Genomic DNA, 25,858 nt, shown 5'->3' with positions numbered 1-25,858 from the left:
CCTACAAGAAAAAAGTCATAACATTACAATAATAAAGTCGTAAATTCATGAGAATAAAGTCGTAAATTCATGGAAATAAAGTCGTAAATTTATGAGAATAAAGTTGTAAATTATCTATGAGAAAAAAGTCATAACATTACAAGAATAAAGTCGTAAATTCATGGAAATAAAGTCAGAAATTTATGAGAATAAAGTTGTAAATTATCTATGAGAAAAAAGTCATAACATTACAAGAATAAAGTCGTAAATTCATGAGAATAAAGTCGTAAATTCATGAGAATAAAGTTGTAAATTATCTATGAAAAAAAAGTCATAACATTACAAGAATAAAGTCGTAAATTCATGAGAATAAAGTTGTAAATTCATGAGAATAAAGTCGTAAATTTACGAGAATAAAGTTGTAAATTATCTATGAGAAAAAATTCATAACATTACGAGAATAAAGTCGTAAATTTACGACTTTATAAACTGATTTATTCTCGAAGTTTGTGATTTTTTTATCTGTCAATGTGGCCCTCCGTCGTAAGTACAGGACCATGTGACCAGTCAAATGTGTTCATTTGAAATGCATTATGGGAGATTTGGTGCTGGTGCTTTGGGCCGTGGCCGCCGACCTGAGCGAGGGGAGCGACACTGAAGCAGAGTACAGCTGCATGGAAACAACAACAACAACAATGAAAACAATGGATAAAAAGTTTCAGTCACCTGATTTGGAGCTGCTACGCTGCTAACCAGCTAGCATCAGAGGAGGAGGAGGAGGAGGAGGAGGAGGAACTTAAACTCGGCCGTGAAAGGGTTAAAGAGCTGATTCACAGCAGGATTAAAGCAGAACTATGCAGGATTTCGGTTGTAATTATTGTGGCTCAGAGACACTGTGATGGTTGAGTGACCTATGAGGTGAATGGGGTCTAGGCCAATGCGCCCCCCCCTAGCTCCGTGTTAGCGTTAGCTCTGTGTTAGCATTAGCTCCATATTAGCATTAGCTCCGTGTTAGCAGGGCTTAGCAAACAACGCTCTCTATCTTCTCTTCTCTATCCTCTTCCTCCTCTTCCTCTTCCTCTTTTGAAATGAGAATAAAAACAACTTGAGGTTCAACAGAAACTGGAGCTGAAGGTTTTGTTCAGTAGTTTCAACAACAACAATAACAACAACAACAACAACAATGAGCGTCGACTTAATTTGGCTGCAGCATGTTTTTGATTTGCTTCGGGGTCGTCTCGTCGTTCAGGTGTTTGGTCGTGTACCTGCAGAGAGGAGGAGGAGGAGAGGAGGAGGAGGAGGAGTCAGTGATGAAGGCTCTCCTTCAGGAGGAGCATCATGTTGTGTTGAGGTGAACTCACCTGAGAGCGTTGAGGAGTCCCTCCACGCTGCTGGGAGGCTGCTCCTTCAGCACCCGGATACAGCCCTTCATCTGCCACACACAGACACACAACCTCAGGACCAGAACCAGAACCAGAACCAGACTAGGGCTGTCAATCTTTCCCCAAATAAGATTCACATTTCTAATGCTTCTTATGACTAGGGGAGGGATTATGGTGATAGGAGAATCTGACTAAGGCCCAATTCCAATTCTATTTTTCATCCCTACCCCTAGCCCTTAACCCTTGCCCTTGAAACGGAGCTACAAGGGGTAAGGGTTGAAAGTCAACCCCTACGAATTGGGACACCCCTTCAACAATCACATACGTCATCAGTCGTCTCTGCTGGCTTTCACAGAAGCAGACGTGACAAGCTTTTACCACAAATCCTGTATTCAAAACCATGTTAACTTAATAAAATAAAATAAAATGTTATACAGACTGATTGGTTCATTGTAAAACATTTATTTATTGATGTAAATGTGGTGGTTTCTGTCCGTAGGCTCCAGAGCCCCGAGGCAGCGCTGCTCCTCTGTCCAATACACACAGGAAGCTTCACTTTAAATTAATGCGACTGCCACAATTATTACACTTTATCAATGAGACCAGCTTTTATCTCCTAAAACGAATTTAACCAGCCAGTGGTAAACCTCTAAAAACCTGCGGGTAAGTTAATTAGCGATGGTCTTTTCCCCCGGGATGACGACGGAGGTTGGCCGGCTGACGAGCTCTCCGGACGGGTGGTGTCTCTGTGACGAGCCATTGATCTGCTCCACAGGTGGAGCTTCACTTCTCCCAAAAACATCGGAGCAAACGTCTAAACAGCCTCATGTGGATAAACCGACCTCACATTGGGGATCTAAACAGCTACTTTCTTGCATGAAAAAATATTAAAACTTAACAAAATGACATAATAACAGCGCTACAGCACAGAAACTTGTCATACCCCTATGTTTGTAGTGTGCCTCTGAAAAATCTCCGTTTGAAGGGCCAGATAGCCCTACCACTTCCCCCTAACCCTCGTCTGAACCAGAATCGGGACACCCCTACCACTTCACGTGAACGCGCTAAACGAAGGGTTAGGGCCAAGGGCCAAGGGCTAGGGCAAGGGCTAGTCCAGGCGGGGACTGGAATTCATGTTGAACTGTCCCTTTAAAGGGATAGTATCATTTTTTTAAAGTGTGGTTGTATGATCTACAAATAGCCCCTAAGTACTTGAATTGCAGTAGCAGACTCTCTGCACTGCTCCCGTTAGCAACGCCAGCCCATAATAGCCCTGCCCAGAGATTTACAACATACAGTGTTGTGAACAGACCCAAAGAAACGGCCTATTTTCACGGCCTAAAAGAGGTTTTACCTGAAAAAAAAAATACACAGTTCCATTGTTCACTATAATATAATTTTTTCCAGCCCCTCAAAGTTCAGGAAAAACACAGTTTTTATTTGGACCTAACCAACTCACGTATCCCTCCGCCCAGGGTTAGCGCCCGCCGATCAGCAGTTGGTTAGGTCCAAATAAAAACTGCGGTTTAAAATTATATTATGGCGAACAATGGAACTGTGTATTTTTTTTCAGGTAAAACCTCTTAGGCCGTGAAAATAGGCCGTTTCTTTGGGTCCATTCACAACAATGTATGTTGTAAATCTCTGGGCAGGGCTATTATGGGCTGGCGTTGCTAACGGGAGGAGTGCAGAGACTCTTCTACTGCAATTAAAGTACTTAGGGGCCATTTGTAGATCATACAACCACACTTTAAAAAAAATGCTACTATCCCTTTAAGAAGGTAAATCGAAATATTGAATATCGAAGTAGTGGTGCCAAACGGGTCACAGTTGATCCGTGATCCGTTCCAATTGTGTGTGTGTGTGTGTGTGTGTGTGGTTAACATACGTCTATATTGGAGGTCTTGACGAAGGCCCCGGCCGGGTGGACGTGGTCGTACAGGATGATGACGCCGACCATCACACGGAGGCAGAACAGAACCGTCTCCTCACTGGCAAAACGACTGCGATACTCCCTGCACACACACACAACACACACACACACACCCACACAGTCAGGGTGCTGCTGCTGATGATGATGATGATGATGATGATGATGATGATGCATTCAGGGACTCGTCAGGACTCACGGTGTTTCCAGCATCACTTTACAGACGCAGGCCATCGTGCTCAGACAGTCTGTGGTGTTTTCCACCGGGACGTCGGAGTTCTGCAGAAACAACGACGACGTGAGAGAATCAGCCTCAGTCGTTATCGTTAAATAACCAATAATCACTATGTTAAAGGGATAGTTCAACATTTTGGGGGCCCATTGCCATAATCCCTATAGTCATAGCAGTAGGTTCGTTACCTTTAATTGTCGGTGCAAGCTGTTTATAGAACAGTGGAGCAGAGCCGTGAGCTGCTCAGAGCTACGCTACGGAGGCTCATGGGATTTCTTGGTTTGCCTCATCAAACTCATCAAATACACAATCCAACAACTCCACAACGCTCTGGTGGACAAGTTGTGAGCTGCACATTCACCACGCTATGAGATAATAACACAACGTTACCACACAGAGTTGTTTTAGAGGGAAATGCAGAGACTGCTTGATGAAAAACTGTCCCTGAAGGCAACGCGCATCAGCGGTTTTGCATGAATTTACCTCTAAAACAACTCTGGATTGTGTATTTGATGAGTTTGAAGAGGGAAATCAAGAAATCCCATGAGCCTCCGTAGCGTAGCTCTGAGCAGCTTGCGGCTCTGCTCCGCCGTTCTAAAAATAGCTTGCACCGACAATTAAAGGTAACAAACCTACTGCTATGACTATAGGGATTATGGAGATTCGACTGCCAATTTGCCAAAATGTTGAACTATCCCTTTAATACTTCGGTATGGTGGCTCTGAGGGGTCAACTCGCTGCTACGAAGTCAGAAAACTGCTTCATCAGATTGACAGAGGAAGAGGAAGGGTTTTTTGGGGGACACATTGAGGTTTATGTGTCCCCCAGAAACACTTGTGTTTTCTGACTTTGTGTCTTTGTGCATCTGTTGTCTTCAGCTGCAGTGAGTTTGACCCCTCAGAGCCACCGTAGTTCAGTCCTGACACTGACACCTACAGGCTGAAAACTGCATTACAGCACCAATGTGAGTACGAACGTCCACAGTTTATAACAGACACTAAATAAAACAGAACCAGAGCGCCAGATGAACGTTTTTGACGTCCGGACTCACGTCTGAGACGAACTTCGACGTGGCGTCACTTAGCGTCTTCAGCATCGGCGTGGCGCTGGCGTAAAACAGAGACATCCGATTGGCCAGCTCGTTGTTGACCTCATTCCCCGCGTCGGCCTGAAAAAAAAAAAGCATGTGTGTGTGAATGAATGAATGAATTTATATTTATTTAAGTGTCATGTACCAATTAAGGCGCCCAGCCTATTACTGTGCGTTCACACCAAAAGCTTCCAAAGCGTCAAAAACGCTCGAGGCTGGGCGTCGGACAAGACAGCTCACAAAACGGCAAATATTTTCAGCAGCTTTGGTCGCTTGTCACGTGACTGACGTCAAAGTTCGATCTCGCTGGTCATTGGGGAGCCGAAATACAAAAAAAAAGAAAAAAAAAGGCAGCCGACGGACATCTCTATTCTGACAGGTTGCCGCCGAACCGCGTCATAGCTAATTACCCTAAAGTTAAACCTGGCTCAACTTCTCATCTGGTGACGCTTTGGAAGCTTTGGACACTTTGGAAGCTTTAGACACTTTGGAAGCTTTAGACACTTTGGAAGCTTTGGACACTTTGGACACTTTGGAAGCTTTGGAAGCTTTGGACACTTTGGACGCTTTGGAAGCTTTGGACACTTTGGAAGCTTTGGACACTTTGGAAGCTTTGGACACTTTGGACGCTTTGGAAGCTTTGGACACTTTGGACACTTTGGAAGCTTTGGAAGCTTTGGACACTTTGGACGCTTTGGAAGCTTTGGAAGCTTTGGACACTTTGGAAGCTTTGGACACTTTGGACACTTTGGAAGCTTTGGACACTTTGGAAGCTTTGGACACTTTGGAAGCTTTGGAAGCTTTGGACACTTTGGACGCTTTGGTAACGCCAGGTAACACTTTGGACTCTCAGTGTCGCCGGGCTCTCATTGAAAATGAATTGACTTCCGGTGTTTTTACGCTTTGGAAGCTTTTGGTGTGAACGCACAGTAAGGGCTTACAAGACACATTTCATATTTAGACAACAAACAAAATCATCAGAGCACAGACAAAACAAAACAAAAACAGAAACAAAAACCACATGGAATTCACATAAATAATTCACTTTTTCTTATTGACCAGGCCCTTTTTATGAAAGTAGCTATAGTAAAGACTTCTTTTCTGAAGAACCATTCCAACTTTACCTCATCATCAACCCAAAACAACTCAGGTTTCACATTTTGCATTTTCTGAAACAAAAGCTGCCTGTTCTGGCTTCGTCATATAACGGACAACGAAACACAAAATGCAGTTCATCCTCAATTACATTTAGATTACATAATGTGCACAATCTTTCATCCTCAGGTACTGAGTTAAACCGACCTACTGTACTTCTATTTGTGTGTGTGTGTGTGTGTGTGTGTGTGTGTCTCTTACAGACAGGTTGTTTATGCGCATGCGGCTGATGGTGCGGCGGTAGTAGCTGAAGTCGTTCTGGATGGCAGGGTTGGTCATCTGGAAGAGACAGAGTGGACACATGAGGAGGATGAAGATAAAGATGAGGATGAAGAGGAAGAGGATGAAGAAAAGGAGGGGGCGGGGCTTAGAGTCAGACCTTGAGCTCGTCGAATCGCAGCGTGAAGTGCATGATGTGGGCGAACTGACGAGCCAGAGCCTGTTTCTGCTCCAGATGCTGAGTGGGAGTCGAACCAGAGCTGGTGAGGACGTCGAGGAGACACTGAAGACTGGACTCTGACGGAGACAGAGACAGAGACAATGGGTGAATTCCAGTTCCCCCCTTAGCCCTAGCTCTTGGCCCTAACCCTTCTTTTGCGCCTTTACGTGAAGGCAAGACAAGGCAAGGCATCTTTATTTCTATAGCGCATTTCATACCAAGGCAACTCAATGTGCTTTACATAAAGACAAAACATAAAAAAAAAAAGAGAAGCATAAAACAGAATAAAAACAAACAAACACTAAAAAGTTAAACAGAGTTAAAAGCAAGAGCAAATCAAAGTAAAATAAAAGAAAATAGATAAAGTTTAAAGTTCTTAATAAGAGCTCAGCTATAAGCACATGAAGTGAAGTGGTAGGGGTGTCCCAATTCTGGTTCAGACGAAGGATAAGGGGAAGTGGTAGGGCTATCTGGACCTTCAAACGGAGATTTTTCAGGGGCACACTACGGACCGAGGGCTATGACAAGTTTCCCAGAATGCATCTTGCGGCAACCGGCAGCTGTTTTATTTCTCACTGTAGCGTTGTTATTACATCATTTTGTTAAGTTTTAATATTTTTTCATGTGAGAAAGTAGCTGTTTAGATCCCCAATGTGCGTTCGGTTTATCCACATGAGGCTGTTTAGACGTTTGCTCCGATGTTTTTGGGAGAAGTGAAGCTCCACCTGTGGAGCAGATCAACGTCTCGTCACAGAGACACCACCCGTCCGGAGAGCTTGTCAGCCGGCCAACCTCCGTCGTCATCCCGGGGGAAAAGACCATCGCTAATTAACTTACCCGCAGGTTTTTAAAGGTTTACCGCCGGCTGGTTATTTTTTAGGAGATAAATGCTGGTCTCATTGATAAAGTGTAATAATTGTGGCAGTCGCATTAGTTTGTTTGAATTAAAAGTGAAGCTTCATGTGTGTATTGGACACAGGAGCAGCACTGCCTGGGGGCTCTAGCCTACATACAGAAACCACCACATTTACATCAATAAATAAATGTTTTACAATGAACTGATCAGTCTTCATTAAATTTTATTTTATTTTATTTTATTAAGTTAACGTGGTTTTGAATAGAGGATTTGTGGCAAAAGCTCGTCACGTCTGCTTCTGTGAAAGCCAGCAGAGACGACTGATGACGTATGTGATTGTTGAAGTGGTGTCCCAATTCGTAGGGGTTGAAAGTCAGGTTGAATTGTAGCTCCGTTTCAAGGGGCAAGGGTTAAGGGCTAGGGGTAGGGGTAGGGATGAAAAATAGAATTGGAATTGGGCAAATGTGATGTCACATCCAGACCTTCAGACCGTCAGACCGTCATACCTTCTGACTCTGGACTAGACTTGTCACGATCCCAGAATACTCATTCAATACAACGATAAAAGTGAAAAAACAAAAACACACTGCTCTATCAAAGAACAGTTTCACATCAAACTGCAGCAACATGAAGTTAACAACAGAGAACAAATGGTGAATTATTATGACTCAACACAAACAGGAAGTCACAGAGTCATGACTGAGTCCTTCAAGTATTAAACAACACAACTGTTGTTCTCATTCATTCACTTTCAGGCTGTTTTCACAGATACAAAAACCATGCACTGTTTCATTTTTCAGCGAGCGTTGGCGTTGACAACTCTACTGTGACGACTTTAAGGTGAACTCTGTAGGATTTCCACCTTAACTCTTTAGGATTTCCACCTTGAAGCAGAAGTAAGCGATATATTTGTGTTAATATAAGTCTTAAATAGTTCTATCTTCCGACCGCAATCACTTACATAGAGTGTTTGGACCGAAACACGGGTCTGTCAGTCACTCTGCTCTGCTCTGAGCCGAGGAGAAAACTTTTCTCGTATCCTACAAGTTTTATCCAATGAGGAGAGAGAACGGCATAAAGGGGCAGTCCTCTCTGTGTGTGCAGCCAAGGGATGCGCGTGAATGTGGTGACGTAGGGACAAGGACCAATAGATCCATGACGAGGGCGGGGGCTGCTAACTCCGTCGACTGACAAGACGTTATGGTGCTTTCAAGGCAACTCGTAACTCGTGTTTTTCCGACCTGTGAAGTCGTACCAGTTCGATCTGGTGCGAGTTCATGGGTCGGAAGTTACGAGTGGCCGTTATAGTGACTTTCACAGGTAAAACAGGTCGGAGAAACACGAGTTACGGGTTGCCTGGAACACTACAAAGTCGTAAGTCGTGACGTGAAGCTGTAATTTACAGTTTCAAAAGCCGGTGCATATTCTCATTTGTCCAGGTCATAGTATTTCAAAGGAGGTTAAATCGAAAGCAACTGGACTTAGTTAGTTATACTTAGTTAAATAACTAAGTCCAGTTGCTTTCGATTTAACCTCCTTTGAAATTCAGTTTCAAAAGCCTGCCTGGAACGCAGCATTAGCCCAAACAACCGGATCGCTTACTTCTGCTTTAACTCAGCTCCATATGTCCCTTGTCTCCAGCTCCAGAGTCCTAGTGCTGGTTAAATCAGTGACTAGTAACTAGTTCCAGGGAGAATGGAGGCTCTCTGTCTTCCACCGAGCGTCTCTTGGCTGAAAATTGCATCATTTCTGCATGCCCGGTCACGGCCGCTGTTTTGCTGAGCCTCCTCCCGGTCGTGCGTTTGAAGCCTTTAAAAATCAATCAGTGGATCGATGGATTATTACCATACATGTGTTATTATGATGTGTGTATTGTGTGTAGTCGTATCTGTCATAAAAAAGAGATTAACTTTACTGTTTACGGGGTGCGTTTGTGTCGCGGAGTCGCGGTGCCACCGAGACGAGAGGAGAGCTGTGACACCGGGTCAGGCTCTGATCGCAGGTTTGGTTCCCAGCCTCCACTCTCCTTGTAACAAGTTACAAGTCATTTATCTAATATCACAGTTAGTCCGAAGCTGTTTAATGACGGTAAAAATGAAACACAAGGTAAATATCCTGCATAGTTTCTCTTTTCTGTGCTGCGCTGATCAGAGCGCTGTCCCTAGCAACGGTCTGTTATACAGAAATAACAGACCGCAGAACACAGCTCTGGACCAATCAGAGAGCAGCATTCAATAGAGCCGTGTAATAAATAACCTTATCCACCGCTCCATGGATTGATTTCTCACCGGCTTCGTTGGAAACAGATGCACATGGAGGAGAGGAGGGTTAGAGACACCAGACCTGGAGAGTTCAGGATTATGAGCTCACATTGTGCCAGTACATCACATCATCAAACTGCATCAGCATCTTAAAGAGTGACATCATGTTGAGACCAGGAAGGAGATGTGGATCAGAAAAGACCTTCTGGTCCAGTTCTCTCACACAGAACCAGAACTAGAGCGAGGGTTATTATGTCAGTAGCTACGGTAACTTGACGGTGAATTCCCTCCAGCTCACAACAACAGGAAGTTAGTTGGTGTAGTTTGGCTGCTCAGCTGCAACCGTGGGTGTGACTCACACACACACACACACACACACACACCGAACACACACACACACACAGAAGAAGCAGAACTCCACAGAGAATCCAGCTGTTTTTAACTTTCCTTCGTGTCGCAATGACTCACTGACACTCGTCTCAACACCCATGATGCATTGCAGCGGACAGGAAGTGATCGGCCGCTGAATCAGCTGCTCTAATGGACACTTTGTATTTTTATTCTTTCTGTAACAACAGGCTGAAAAATCATGTTTTTGTCTTGGTATCTTTCTTTGATATCTGTGTTTTTATTTTATTTTTCACTATTGCTATATTTTATTGCTGTTTTTAATCTTTGTGCATTAGTCTCCATGTCATTCTTCTTGTTTCACTTCTTATATATAAGATGTAAAGCACCTGAACAGCATGTGTGTGTGTGGTTGTGTGTCTGTGTGGGTGTGTGGGTGTGTGTGGGTGGGGGTCGAGGGTTTAGTGATGCGTTCAGGCTCTTACCGAGTTTCTGGGAGAACTCGTAGAAGGTTTTCAGTTTGGCGACCAGAGGGACGACGGCGGACCAGGCCCTCTCCTGGACGCCCTCCACACTGGGGCTCTGGATGGCCTGAACACACACACACACACACACACAACACAATTCATCGATTAATCACACAATAATCAATTATTACATTAATCGTCAACTATTCTGATAATCTAATAATCAGTTTGAGTCGTTTTTTTAAAGAAAAAAAAGTCCAAATTCTCTGATTCCAGCTTCTTAAAGGGACAACGAGGAGTTTTGGAAAAGCGAAGCGTTTTCACACTACAATGAATGAATGAATGTATTTATATTTATTTACGTGTCGTGCACCAATTAAGGCGCCCAGCCTATAAGGGCTTACAAGACACATTATCATCATATTTAGACACCAAAACTAAATCATCAGAGCTCAGACAAAACCAAACAGAAACAGAAACCACATGGAATTCACATAAATAATTCACTTTTTCTTTTTGACCAGGCACTTTTTTTTATGAAAGTAGCTCTGGTAAAGACTTCTTTTCTGAAGAACCATTCCAACTTTACCTCATCATCAACCCAAAACAACTCAGGTTTCACATTTTGCATTTTCTATAACCGACAACCGACAATGAAACACAAAATGCAGTTCATCCTCAATTACATTTAAATTACATAATGTGCATAGTCTTTCATCCTCAGGTACTGAGTTAAACCGACCTACTTCTACTGCCAGAGGGAGAATCCAGCCCTCAACTGGGCACATAAAGATCTCTTGGATCTATCCAATGGCAAAGTCACATAGGGTTCTGAACAATATACATTTTTCAATTGGCAACAGGTTCTGAGCTTTGGTTTAAACCAGATATCATTAGCCCATTTTTCTTTATACTCAAGAAATAACTTATGTTTCACAAAATTGAAATGTGAAATTCTTTGACCGGCGCCACCACTAATAATACCAAAATAACGATAGAGACAAAACGATATATTTATCGAAAATGGAGCCATTAACAAGTGGTAACGTAGATTCATCCACATTAATATGAGACTTTTTTATTGTCACAGAATTTTTCGTTCTGCCGACGGAGAAACTCCTCATTGTCCCCTAAATGTGAATATTTCTGGTTTCTTTGTTCCTTTATGACAATAAACTGAGTTTCTCTTTGGTTTGTGGACACAACAAGACATTGAGTCTGGTGGTTTGAGAAACACTGATTGATGTTTTATCGACCAAACAACTAATCGATTACTCGTTTAAATAATTAACAGATTAATCTATAATGACAATAATCGTTAGTTGCAGTTCTATACTCTCATTCCCCTCCACCCACACACACACATAGCTGCAGCTCTGAGTCTCATTCCTCCTCTTCTGTGTCAGTTGTGTTTTGTCTCTGAGCTGAAACGTGAAGCTCAGTGTGTGAGCGCTGGTCGCCCTCTAGTGGACCGGGAGCAGCTCAACCGCTTCAGTCTGGCTGCTTTCAGACACACACACAAGCTTCTGGTTCTGGTTCTGGAGTCTCAGAACTCGGTGCAAGACCAAAGATCAGACTGACTTTACTTTATTAAAGGGATAGTTCACCCTAAGGGCTAAGGACTAAGGGCTGGGAGAAGTTTCAGAGTCCTCCGTGGCTTCTCTGAGTTACAGGGGGTCTCGGCGTAGCAGTGCATGTCCATATAACGGTTGCAAATGGATACCAACTGTCTTCGTAACAAAAAGACACACCAAAAAACATCCAAATACCTCCATGCTGCTCGTATGTAATGTCCGTCTTGTATTGAAGCCCCGAAATGAGAAATTGTTCAGAAAAAAATTAAATAAGTCTATATTTCAAGCTTGTTTTGTAGCGGAAGCTCCTCTTCTTGGTCCGTCCAAATCTTGCGAGATTTGCTGCACGGAGATCCCCTGTAACTCAGAGAAGCCACGGAGGACTCTGAAACTTCTCCCAGCCCTTAGTCCACATGAGGGGGAGGAGATAATGAGTGAAATTTCAATTTTGGGTGAACTATCCCTTTAAAGGTCCAGGGTGTAATAATTGTCAAGGTTTATTGTTAAAATCTGAACCTACTACCCATGAATATATTAGTATAAGTGTATAATCGCTATACAATAAAACCTGTTTGGTTTTCGCAGCCTTATAATTCTTCTTTTATATCTACATACAGTATATCAAGGGTGTTGCTTTAGAGAGCGTCGCCATCTTGCGTCACCATGTTTGTACGGCCGCCTGAAAGGAAAATCCGAATGTGAAATCTGGAATCTGAACGCTGGATGTGATGGACGGTTTTACCCCCGTTTTACAGAATGTACCTTTTTATTCTATTTTATTAAATGTTTTTGTTCTGTTTTGTTTTTTAAATATATTTTATCATATTTTGTGTTTTTTATTTTATGTTATTTTCTACTGTTGCTATATTTTATTGCTGTTTTTAATCTTTGTGCATTAGTCTCCATGTCATTCTTCTTGTTTCACTTCTTATATATAAGATGTAAAGCACTTGAACGGCATTTATTTGCTTTGAAATGTGCTATATAAATAAAATGTGATTGATTGATTGATTGATTGATTGATTGATTGATTGATTGATTGATTGATTGATTGATTGATTGATTGATTGATGAGAAACTTGAACAGAGAGCAACACTGACACCTACAGGTGATGTCAGGAACTGCAGCATCAACAAGGTCAAATATAAAACTCATACTCAACTCAAAACTCAAAACTCAACTCATATAAAATTCATCTCTGATTAAAACGTCACACAGATTTAATTATATTAAAGTCTGATTAGTGATAAATCATCAATAAGATCCTGAGTGATCAATAAGCTTGTTAGAGGTCAGTCTCTTTACTGATTCTGCTGCACAAAGAAACTGGTTCACATGTTTAACTCAGACCAATACTGATGGAAATATTGATCGGTGTGAGGATCAGTTTGATTTAAAGTCAGCGGTTCGAAGACGATCGGATACCGTCGTAGTTCCGACCATAAACGGTGATTCGGCGGCGTTATTCTCATGACTCGCCGGGCAGCGTCCGCGAAACCGAAAGTAAAGAAATGCTGGTCGGCTCGCCCAGCATTTCCACCACTAATAATGACAAAATAACAAAACGATGTATTTATCGAAAATGGAGCCATTAACAAGTGTGGGTAATGTAGATTCATCCACATTAATAGGACACTTCCGCAACACTTTTTTATTGTCGCAGAATTTTTCGTTCTGCCGATGGAGAAACTACTCGTTGTCCCTTTAATTTCATACCCTGGACACAGACACGTCTTTAAGACACCTGGGAACTGTTTTAATTTGTGGAAACGGGGCAGAATTAGTCTCCTTTAACACTTTGCTGTCAGTGTTGAATCTAGGACCAGGACCAGGACCAGGACCAGGACCAGGACCAGGACCAGGACCAGGACCAGGACCAGAACCAGGTCTTACCAGTCGTATCTCCTCCCCTGCTCCTCTGTAGGCCTGCAGGTCGTCCAGGATGAGCCGAGCCTCCGTCAGCACCTGGTTCACCTTCTCCCACACCTCCGTCTCCGACTGGGACGGCTGGGCGTCTGGAGGGGACACGCACAAGGTCAGAGGTCAGAGGTCACACACACACACACACACACACACACAGATACAGACACACAGACACACACACACAGATACACTCTCCCTGCTCCACCTCTGTGCATTTGCCAAACTCAGCACAGCGAGTCTGCACCTGGCTGCTCAAAGGTAATGAGGAGGAGTCAACACTTCAATTCAACCAATCACAGCTTTATTTGTACTTTTCAGTGTGTGTGTGTGTGTGTGTGTGTGTGTGTGTGTGTGTGTGTGTGTGTGTGTGTGTGTGTGTGTGTGTGTGTGTGTGTGTGTGTGTGTGTGTGTGTGTGTGTAACTTACTCTCAAAATCCAGGAAGAAGTTTCCACCATTGTTGTCGATGTCTCTGGTTAAAACTTTGATCAGGTTCCCCATCCTGTCAACACACAGAGAGTTGGTGTTAAAGCTCCTTCAAAATAAAGGTACAGGAGATGTTTGTGTTAAAGCTCCTTCAAAATAAAGGTACAGTAGATTTTTGTGTTAAAGCTCCTTCAAAATAAAGGTACAGTAGATGTTTGTGTTAAAGCTCCATCAAAATAAAGGTACAGTAGATTTTGTGTTAAAGCTCCTTCAAAATAAAGGTAGACGTTTGTATTAAAGCTCCTTCAGAATAAAGGTAGATGTTTGTATTAAAGCTCCTTCAAAATAAAGGTAGATGTTTGTGTTAAAGCTCCTACAGAATAAAAGTAGATGTTTTTGTTAAAGCTCCTTCAAAATAAAGGCAGATGTTTGTGTTAAAGCTCCTTCAAAATAAAGGTACAGTAGATGTTTGTGTTAAAGCTCCTTCAAAATAAAGGTACAGTAGATGTTTGTGTTAAAGCTCCTTCAAAATAAAGGTAGACGTTTGTATTAAAGCTCCTTCAGAATAAAGGTAGATGTTTGTATTAAAGCTCCTTCAAAATAAAGGTAGATGTTTGTGTTAAAGCTCCTTCAGAATAAAAGTAGATGTTTTTGTTAAAGCTCCTTCAAAATAAAGGCAGATGTTTGTGTTAAAGCTCCTTAAAAATAAAGGTAGATGTTTGTGTTAAAGCTCCTTCAGAATAAAGGTAGATGTTTGTGTTAAAGCTCCTTCAAAATAAAGGTAGATGTTTGTGTTAAAGCTCCTTCAAAATAAAGGTAGATGTTTGTGTTAAAGCTCCTTCAAAATAAAGGTAGATGTTTGTGTTAAAGCTCCTTCAAAATAAAGGTAGATGTTTGTGTTAAAGCTCCTTCAGAATAAAGGTAGATGTTTGTGTTAAAGCTCCTTCAAAATAAAGGTAGATGTTTGTGTTAAAGCTCCTTCAGAATAAAGGTAGATGTTTTTGTTAAAGCTCCTTCAAAATAAAGGTACAGTAGATGTTTGTGTTAAAGCTCCTTCAAAATAAAGGTACAGTAGATGTTTGTGTTAAAGCTCCTTCAGAATAAAGGTAGATGTTTGTGTTAAAGCTCCTTCAAAATAAAAGTAGACGTTTGTGTCAAAGCTCCTTCAAAATAAAGGTAGATGTTTGTGTTAAAGCTCCTTCAAAATAAAGGTAGATGTTTGTGTTAAAGCTCCTTCAAAATAAAGGTAGATGTTTGTGTTAAAGCTCCTTCAAAATAAAGGTAGATGTTTGTGTTAAAGCTCCTTCAAAATAAAGGTAGATGTTTGTGTTAAAGCTCCTTCAGAATAAAGGTAGATGTTTGTGTTAAAGCTCCTTCAGAATAAAGGTAGATGTTTTTGTTAAAGCTCCTTCAGAATAAAGGTAGATGTTTTTGTTAAAGCTCCTTCAAAATAAAGGTACAGTAGATGTTTGTATTAAAGCTCCTTCAAAATAAAGGTAGATGTATGTGTTAAAGCTCCTTCAAAATAAAGGTAGATGTTTGTGTTAAAGCTCCTTCAAAATAAAGGTAGATGTTTGTGTTAAAGCTCCTTCAAAATAAAGGTAGATGTTTGTGTTAAAGCTCCTTCAGAATAAAGGTAGATGTTTTTGTTAAAGCTCCTTCAAAATAAAGGTACAGTAGATGTTTGTGTTAAAGCTCCTTCAGAATAAAGGTAGATGTTTGTGTTGAAGCTCCTTCAAAATAAAGGTAGACGTTTGCGTTAAAGCTCCTTCAAAATAAAGGTAGACGTTTGTGTTAAAGCTCCTTCAGAATAAAGGTAGCTGTCCATGTGTAGTGTGATTATAAAACTTTATTTATATATATTAATACTGAGACGAGGAGCCCCCTAGTGGCTGAAGTTATACTGTGTGATTAAAGCAAAACATTTAAATTATCGTCTCACTTCCGCCTGACAGCGAGAAAACCAACACACACCCATTCACTCACACACACACACACACACACACACTGAGTGCAACGCTGCTGCTGCTGCAACAACTGAACTGGGAGCAGCGCCGCTGAAAAGAGGAAGTGAAGAAGTCTCTGAAAGTTTGAGCTAAATTTAAAGCAGAGGAAGTAACGCAGACTGAGCTGAGGGCAGGTGAGACACTCGCCCTCAAACGGCAGCAGCAACACAACACATAGCCTACAGTAGGCTACACAACGACATGGACACAAAGGGTTAAAAACAACAACAACTACAACCAGTGTGGGAGGAAGAAGAGAAACGCTCAGACCTGTTACTAAAGTCAAACGCCACTTGACCACAGTGTCACAAATACATAACCTACCTGTGTCCGGTGCGACAGTGCTAAAGCTAATACACCGACTAATACACTGACAGCAGGAAAGGAAAAAGCAAAATCTACGGTGGCCCAGAAGGAAAGAACCTAAAGGTAACACTTTACTTGAATAGGTATTCATAAGATTGACATAACACTGTCATAACCATGACATAACAGTTGTCATAAACATCAATTAATACTTATGACTAGGGATGTCACAATTACTTGTTTTCACAATTAATCGCGGTATAGGACAAATCTCCTTGTTGTTTTCAACTACTTCCGGGTAGAAAACCAGCATTCGAACAATAGTGACGGACGAGAGTTTCGCTATATCTAATTTTTCATGCACCGTTTAGACTAATCTGATGTTTGTAAAGTTTATAAAACCAATGATTGGACAAACATTACTATTTCTGTGTGCACATTTTTGTAATTAGTCATGGTTATCATAGATTAGCCGGGCTAACGGTTAGCTACCTGTTTAACTTTAATAACTCAGTGACTCAATAAACGCTCCATGAAAAAATATTTTCTCCAGCGGATATCTGAGTTCCAACATGACTGAGCTAACTGGAGTAGTTTCATGTCGTGTCCCACAACGGGAGGGTTTTAACAGCTGACGTCCTGGTGTTAGCTTAGCTGCCGCCGTTAGCTTAGCTACCGCCATTAGCTTAGCTACCGCCGTTAGCTTAGCTACCGTTAGCTGTCCCTGTCAGCTGAGCCACTGATGCTTTCTAGACACTGTGATTCCCCCAAACTGAATAAATACAACACATAGCAACACAAAACACACACACAGAAATAGTGATGTTTCTTCAATCATTTCAGATTTGTCTAAACGGTGATAGGGCGTGAAAAATATGATATATAGCTAAACTCTCGTTCGTTACTATTGATCTCATTCAAATTACGTGCTGGTTTTCTACCCGGAAGTAGAATGTAAACAACAAGGAGATTCGGTCTATACTTATTATGACAGCTGTCGTTAAGTGTCGTTCGGTAAGTTATGTCACCTTTAATGCAAAGTTGACATTGTTTGAGATGTTTTTGTTCTGACAACTTGACATAAAGACAATTTAAACTGTCATAGCAGACCTAATGCCAAACTTTTCAAAAAATCATGTCAAGTTCTCATAACAAGGACATCTCAAATAATGTCAACTTTGCATCAAAAGTGACATAACTTACCGAATGACACTTTACAACAGCTGCCATAAGTATTCATTGATGTTTATGACAGCTGTTATGTCAATCTTATGAATACCTATTCAAGTGAAGTGTTACCAGCTGAGCTAATGCACTGACTAATACACTGACAGCAGAAAAGGAAAAAGCAAAATCTACGGTGGCCCAGAAGGAAAGAACCTGCAAAAATAAAAACGTGCTAAAAAAAAAACCACTTTCGGAATCGTCAGTTTGACAAACAGTCACAACAGAAGTGTTGAAGGCGACACAACGACACAAACAACAAACCACCACAACTCTCCCTTTGCCACCCTGTCACCTAGCAACAAAACCCACACTATGGGGCCATATACTGTAATATGAATGAGTGGTCTCTCCGCCAGAGGAAAGAGGGGGGTAAGTAGGTCGACACCAGATGGAAAACTATACCCTTCAAGATAAAAGACAGAATAAAGAAGAATAAAACATTGAGTTTTTTTTTTTAAACCTCTGGTCACATGATCGACCTCGCCACCGCCGCCGGAGGAGGAAGAGGAGGAAGCTTCACTAAACTAAACTCAACTCTGCTTCAGTTTGAGCAGAAGAAGTTACCACAGGCTAAAAATACTGTGTCAAAAGTGCAGAATGTCAATGAAGTGAAAGAAGAAGTGTGATCGTCTCCGAGCAGCGAGCAGAGACTCTGCAACGACCGACCGACCGAGCAGCCAGCAGGCCGACCGGATCAGACCGGTCTGAACCTCAGTCCACTGGCTTCACCGGTCCAATCAATCAATAAGATAGATAGATAGATAGATAGATAGATAGATAGATAGATAGATAGATAGATAGATAGATAGATAGATAGATAGATAGATAGATAGATAGATAGATAGAGGGGGTGGAGACAGAGGGAGAGAGGGGGAAAGAAAGAAAGAAAGAAAGAAAGAAAGAAAGAAAGAAAGAAAGAAAGAAAGAAAGAAAGAAAGAAAGAAAGAGAGAGAGAAAGAAAGAAAGAGAGAAAGAGAAAAAGAAGGAAAGGAGATAGATAGATAGACAGACAGACAGACAGACAGATAGATAGATAGATAGATAGATAGATAGATAGATAGATAGATAGATAGATAGATAGATAGATAGATAGATAGATAGATAGATAGATAGAGGGGGTGGAGACAGAGGGAGAGAGGGGGAAAGAAAGAAAGAAAGAAAGAAAGAAAGAAAGAAAGAAAGAAAGAAAGAAAGAAAGAAAGAAAGAAAGAAAGAAAGAAAGAAAGAAAAAGACAGAGAGGGGGATGGATATATAGAAAGAGACAGAGAGAGAGGGGTAGAAAGAAAGAGAAAAAGATAGATAGATAGATAGATAGATAGATAGATAGATAGATAGATAGATAGATAGATAGATAGATAGATAGATCTGCAGCCATGACCAATTTATTTAAGTAAAGTTACATTGTTAAAGGTGTTTATTTGAACGTTGAACAAAAATCACCATGTCCAAAAATATTCATACCCCAGTGATACCAAGACAAAAGGCCATAGGATGTTCAAACAAAGCATTCTCTTTAAAGGTCTAAAGTGTTTACAATTATTTTCAATGTTTTCTGACTATAAAAGTTGACTTGCTTGTGACATTTCAGTCATTTTCATGTCAACACAAGACTTGCTATGGCATACACCAGAGAGCTCAGTGAGGGCACATTGGAAATGCCAAAAAAGAAGGAAAATGATACAAGAAGGTGCCAGTGTCAATGGAGCAAAGTATCATCAAGAAGTACCAAAGCTTTAACACAGTGAAAACCCTCAAAGGATGCGGTCAAAAGTCAGTAGTGTCACCTTAGCTAGTCAGAAAAATCAAGCGAGATGGTGAAAACAATCCAAGGACTACTACCAAGGCTCAGTTCCTTCAGGACAGACCTGGTAGTAGTCCTTTTATAGTCCCAAGTGGTGTGACTATAAAAAGGCAAAGCCGGCAAGTTCATGGAACACTGTCCCTACTGCTTTGCCCATTTGCCACCAGGCAAAAGCCACATCTCTGTGCCCATGCGTTTTTGTGCAGTGTCTGTTGTAAGTGTCTGTCTTGATATATAGTCTACTTGCCAACAATGAGTACCCGGAAATGTTGAGTACCCCAAAGTTTTATGTTAGAAATATGTAGTATGGGTCCCCAGTATTCAGAAACTGCCTGATGCTAACTTATAGCCTATATATTGGGCAATTAGCATAACAGACTTAATTAGCATAAATTAGCATAATTGCCTATATGGGCAATATTTCAACAAAATTGACTTGGCTGATCTGGGCAATATTGGAGTGGTTTTAGGGGTAATTGATGATGAAAATGGCTGTCTAAACCGGAAGTGACCAGATTTTGGTCCATCAAAATCGGCCCACTGGCGGTTAAAATCTGGTCACTTCCGGTTTAGACAGCCATTTTGAATTTTGAAAATGTCAGAAATGGATTCAGCATCATCAATAACCCCTAAAACCACTCCAATATTGCCCAGATCAGCCAAGTCAATTTTGTTGAAATATTGCCCATATAGGAAATTATGCTAATTTATGCTAATTAAGTCTGTTATGCTAATTGCCCAATATATATAAGTTAGCATCCGGCAGTTTCTGAATACTGGGGACCCATACTACATATTTCTAACATAAAACTTTGGGGTAGGCTACTCAACATTTCCGGGTTCACAATGGGGCCCTATGGGCTGGCAAGTAGACTAATAGTGACACCACCTGCACTCAGTTCCTTCAGGACAGCCTTGGTAGTAGTCCTTGGATTGTTTTCACCATCTCGCTTGATTTTTCTGACTAGCTAAGGTGACACTACTGACTTTTAACTGCATCCTTTGAGGGTTTTTGAGGGTTTTCACTGTGTTAAAGCTTTGGTACTTATTGACATTTTTGGTACTTCTTGATGATACTTTGCTCCATTGACACTGGCACCTTCTTGTATCGTTTCCTTCCTTTTTTTGGCATTTCCAATGTGTCCTCACTGAGCTCTCTGGTGTTCGCCATAGCAAGTCTTGCGTTGACATGAAAATGACTGAAATATTCCAAGCAAGTCAACTTTTATAGTCATAAAACTGGTCAAAAAACTCCCAGAAACATTGAAAATAATTGTAAACACTTTAGACCTTTAAAGAGAATGGTTTGTTTGAACATCCTATGGCCTTTTGTCTTGGTATCACTGGGGTATGAATCATTTTGGACATGGTGATTTTTGTTCAACGTTCAAATAAACACCTTTAACAATGTAACTTTACTTAAATAAATTGGTCATGGCTGCAGACTTTCCCTCATGTCCTATTCATGTCAAATCTGAGTTGAAATACTAATCTGTGACTGACAAATTAGGAAATTCCTTGAATTTGACAGGGGTATGAATAATTTTGAGGTACGACTATAGGTAGATAGGTAGATGGATGGTATATATGATATATGATATATAGAAAGAGACAGAGAGAGAGGGGTAGAAAGAAAGAGAAAAAGAAGTAATAGACCAACAGACAAACAGATAGATAGAACGATAGATAGATAGAACAATAGATAGATAGAACGATAGATAGAACGATAGATAGATAGATAGAACGATAGATAGAACGATAGATAGAACGATAGATGATAGATAGATAGATAGATAGATAGATGGATGGATGGATGGATGGATGGATGGATGGATGGATGGATGGATGGATGGATGGATGGATGGATGGATGGATGGATGGATGGATGGATGGATAGATAGATAGATAGATAGATAGATAGATAGATAGATAGATAGATAGATAGATAGATAGATAGATAGATAGATAGATAGATAGATAGATAGATAGATAGATAGAGCAACACAACCGTATAAAGACGTAACAAACCAGTTAAGAAGAGGTGGAGTGATGGAGAACAGCAGCAACAGGTGAAGTACAAGTAAAACTACACAGTGACTCATTAACAGACGTTGGCCAGGTGGGTTTTTAAAGGCCGATATGAGAACGATAGTTTGGGGCCGATAGACGATCGATTGATTGATCGATCAGCTGTGTGAACAATTTAGCCACACAGAATGGTTGATTTTTATGTTGGTGTTGTATGACCGAAATAAACAAATTTCAATTCAAAATGAAAACATCGACTCCTACTCTGCTTCATCACAAAAACCTTTTTGTCCCTCGCTGCCTCCGGTCCACCGTCACCTGACCTTTGACCTGTGACCTCTGACCTGCTGAGCTACAGGTGGAGGCGCCGTCAGTAACCTGCCTCCATCCAATCAGATTGGCTGCTCTGTTGTGACATCACAAAGTCACAGAAAACCCTGGCGGTTGTTTTTACATCGACCCTGTATTAGGAGCTTTAGTGAAGTACTACTGCTGTCAGGTGTACTGTGTAGTACTGTGAAGTACGTGTAGCTGATGTTAATCTGGCCGTCTGCGTTATGTTTCGGTACGGACCGCCACCGGTGGGGTTCGAACCCTGGTCTCCCACGACGATGCAAACCGCTGTGCCAAGAGGTCAATGACCGCTTGGCAGTCTGGACCCTCTGTTATACGCAGTAGTAGTAGTACGCTGTGTGGTACTGTAAATATTACATTTGTAGTTCAAAGGTGTAGTACTATGAAGTACTGTGGTACTCTGAACTATACAGGTGTAGTATACAGTGAGGTACTGCAAGGTACACAATAGTAGTAGTATTGGTAGTGGTAGTATTCTGTTAAAGCAGTTATACTCTAGTACACAGGAACAGTAGCCTATTGTACACAGTAGTAGTAGGTAGCAGTACTAGTACTAGAACTGCACTGCAACAGTAGTTCAGTAACACAAAGAAGAAGTTCACAACAGTAGCAGTAGTATTAATGAGTAGTAGGAGGCTAGTACTCTGCAGCAGGGCCGTATAGAGGAGAAAGGTGGTGATAACTCTAGGGGCCCAGCGCCCAGTGGGGCCCCAAAATACCCAGTAGTCTAATCTTTGTATGACTGATTTATTCTGCATATGACCCTGACTAATACTCATAGTAATACTGCATTAGCATCACAACAAAGTAGGCTAAATACAAAATGATAATACATACGTAGTCTAAGGAAGAAGGGGAAGAGTCAGGGGCCCACTTTAGTAGCCTATTCTTTCAGGGGGCCCAGAATTCCTAGCAACGGCCCTGCTCTGTAGTAGTACTCAGCATAAGTAGTAGGCTACTCTGTTGTAGTAGCATTAGTAGCAGTAGAGGTAGTACTCAAGCAGTTATAGTAGTTTTTCTCTGCAGTAGTTGTAGTAGGACAGAAACAGTAGTTTAATACTCAGTAGTAGTACCTCCAGCTGTTGTCGGTGTGTGTGTGTGTATGAGAGCAGCTTCCTCGTGCACACCGTTACCACCATCGGTCGGTGTGTGTGTGTGTGTGTGTGTGTGTGTGTGTGTGTGTGTGTGTGTGTGTGTGTGGTGGTCAGGCCGGGGGATGCTGCTCCGCTCTACCCGGGGATCAGCGGCTCTATCCCGGCCACCGCTGCGCCGCTGATCCGCCGGAGCTCCGGAGCTTCTTCCTGGTGCCGCCGCTGCAGCTGCTGCTGCTGCAGGACCTGACATGTCTGATCCGAGAACAGGACCCACCCAGACTAGAGATCCTGATACCCCCCCGACCTCCTCCTCCTCCCACCTCCTCCTCCTCCTCACCTTCACTTGATAGCTGCTGATCGATCGATACGTGCGGATCGATCCGTGCGCTGCGCTGCGTCCTGGCGCTGACTCCGTTGTGTCCTCCTCGGTCCAGGTCCAGGTCCAGGTGTCTGCGGCTCTGCGCCTCCTCCTCTACATGCTGAGTGAGTGTCAACCCGGAAAAGAGCCGCGCAGCCGCCGCGTTAACTATAAAAGGAGTGATTTCCTCAGGAGGAACTGAAGAGTCTGAGCCAATCAATGAGCCGTGAAGGCAGCAGCGGTGCAACTGTCTGACTGACTGTCTGTCTGTAGCTTCAACCTGAGTAGAGTAGAGCTGCTGTTAATGCTGCTGTTGCTGCTGCTGTTGCTGCTGGTGCAACCGCAGCCCAGCTACGGAAGCCCGGCGCTGCCAACATTTAACCCAAACTGAAACTTTCTAAAAGTCAAACAGGATCAAAAACAAACAAACTTGAAAATCTGAGTCTCTGGAGGAGGAGGAGGAGGAGGAGGAGATCAAAGTTATGGATGAAGGAGGTTATAACCAAACATCTGGCTGGTCAATGCCAGCTTCATCTCAAAAAGTTTTTATTTTTATTTCAGAATCAGAATCAGAAAAGTTTTTATTGACAAGAGCTGTAAAGGTCAGAGGAACTGGACCAGGTGCATACGCAAAATTTATTAAAATAGAATAAATTAAAAAACATTCTAATGCAAAAATATGCATATAAAGTTTAGGATTTATATAAAATTGTGCAACTTGTTGTAGTCGTTTGAGTGACTGTCCAGGTTGAAGGTTATCTTGACCAAAGTGCTGTGAGGCCTGAGCAGCCGCTGCAATAAAAACAGAATTAAAACAGTTCAGGAAAACACAAACACAGTTAAAATGCTCAGATTCAACCTGAGTCAAAGTCAAAAGGAGAAGAGGTGCGTCTCTATAGCAATGACTTATATTGTTGGATGTTTTCAGGAAGTTTGTTCCCTGCAGCTGCCACCACAACGGACTCTGTCAGCTTTGGTTTTGCATCTGGACCTTGGGTGATCTAAGAGAAGCGTCTGAAGACCTTGTCAGTCTGACTCAGGCTTAAAGGCTTAAAAAGTCACATAAATCTTGAGGCGCTCGTCCATTTAAAATCTTAAAAACAAACTCTAAAATCTTTAAATCAATCCTACATTGGACAGGAAGCCAGTGGAGTGGAGGGACGGAGGCCAAACCTGGTGAAATGTGGTCATGTTTCCTCTTTCCAACTGATGAACCGGTCGTTTATCGTCTCATAATCTAAAATTAAAACGTCTGTGTCAGAACAGAACTCACCTGTTAGGATGCACCCACTGACCAAGAGAATCTCTGTAGAACCATAAACACCTCACTGCTCTTTGTAGAGTAGAGTAGAGTAGACAATACTTTATTCATCCCTAGGAGGGAAATTAGTCCAGTAGCTCACACGATAATGACACAAAAAAGAAAGAAAGATGGAGCAGGGCCGCCGGATGGAGCAGGAACCGCCGGATGGTGCAGGAACCGCCGGATGGAGCAGGAACCGCCGGATGGAGCAGGACCGCTGGATGGAGCAGGACCACCAGGTGGAGCAGGACCGCCGGATGGAGCAGGACCCCCGGATGGAGCAGGAACCGCCAGGTGGAGCAGGACCACCGGATGGAGCAGGACCGCTGGATGGAGCAGGACCACCAGGTGGAGCAGGACCACCGGATGGAGCAGGAACCGCCGGATGGAGCAGGACCCCTGGGTGGAGCAGGACCCCCAGATGGAGCAGGAACCGCCGGATGGAGCAGGGCCACTGGATGGAGCAGGGCCACCGGATGGAGCAGGAACTGCTGGATGGAGCAGGGCCACTGGATGGAGCAGGACCTCACCCGAGACCAAGAGAATCTCTGTAGAACCATAAACACCTCACTGCTCTTTGTAGAGTAGAGTAGAGAGTAGAGAATACTTTATTCATCCCTAGGAGGGAAATTCAAATGAGTCCAGTAGCTCACACAACAATGACACAAAAAAGAAAGAAAGATGGAGCAGGACCCCCGGATGGAGCAGGACCACCAGGTGGAGCAAGACCGCCGGATAAAGCAGGGCCCCCGGATGGAGCAGGACCACCGGATGGAGCAGGACCTCTGGATGGAGCAGGGCCACTGGATGGAGCAGGACCTCTGGATGGAGCAGGGCCACCGGATGGAGCAGGACCACCGGATGGAGCAGGAACTGCTGGATGGAGCAGGACCACCAGGTGGAGCAGGAACCGCCAGGTGGAGCAGGACCGCCAGGTGGAGCAGGACCACCGGATAGAGCAGGACCAATGGTGAAGGGGCAGCTGGGTGTATCAGTCCCTGTAGCGACTAACCAGATCATGACGGGTCAGCAGGTGGCAGCTCTATCACACTAGTGTAACCACTAGTTACACAGTCATCTGTCTAAAGAAATCTGAAAATCTGATAAACACAAGGAGATTATAATTTAGTAAACAAATTTAAAGAGACAGAATATTTAAAGATTAAATTGCACTTTGACGTCTTTGTTCACAAAATCAAATGTTTCTCTTTTTATCTAAAGACATCTAGTCATCTACAAAACCTCCATGTTTAATGTCATTGTTGATTTGAGTCCACACAGCAGCAGAAACGTCGTCTTCAACGCTGAAAACCACTAAA

General features: G+C 42.4%; 2 protein-coding genes across 3 annotated transcripts in view; one reads left to right on the top strand and one right to left on the bottom strand.

The window, feature by feature from the left end:
• LOC311000765 (transcriptional regulator Myc-1-like) overlaps positions 1–25,858 on the top strand; it is a 294,713-nt gene that overhangs the window by 35,755 nt on the left and 233,100 nt on the right. The window lies entirely within an intron of this gene.
• On the bottom strand, positions 962–23,387 carry LOC311000691 (CYFIP-related Rac1 interactor B-like). Its single transcript, XM_083991462.1, has 11 exons — positions 23,216–23,387; positions 14,064–14,137; positions 13,608–13,729; positions 10,158–10,263; positions 6,148–6,284; positions 5,970–6,047; positions 4,575–4,691; positions 3,491–3,570; positions 3,250–3,376; positions 1,341–1,411; positions 962–1,244 (listed from the first exon to the last, which is right to left on the bottom strand). The coding sequence occupies exons 2-11, from the start codon at positions 14,134–14,136 to the stop codon at positions 1,175–1,177; spliced, it is 981 nt and encodes a 326-aa protein (XP_083847588.1). The 5' UTR covers position 14,137; positions 23,216–23,387; the 3' UTR covers positions 962–1,174.

This window comes from Trachurus trachurus (assembly GCF_905171665.1).
Source record: "Trachurus trachurus genome assembly, chromosome: 17".
NCBI lineage: Eukaryota > Metazoa > Chordata > Actinopteri > Carangiformes > Carangidae > Trachurus > Trachurus trachurus.
The sequence above is the reverse complement of the archived record's forward strand: the minus strand, read 5'-3'. Positions and strand labels throughout refer to the sequence as shown.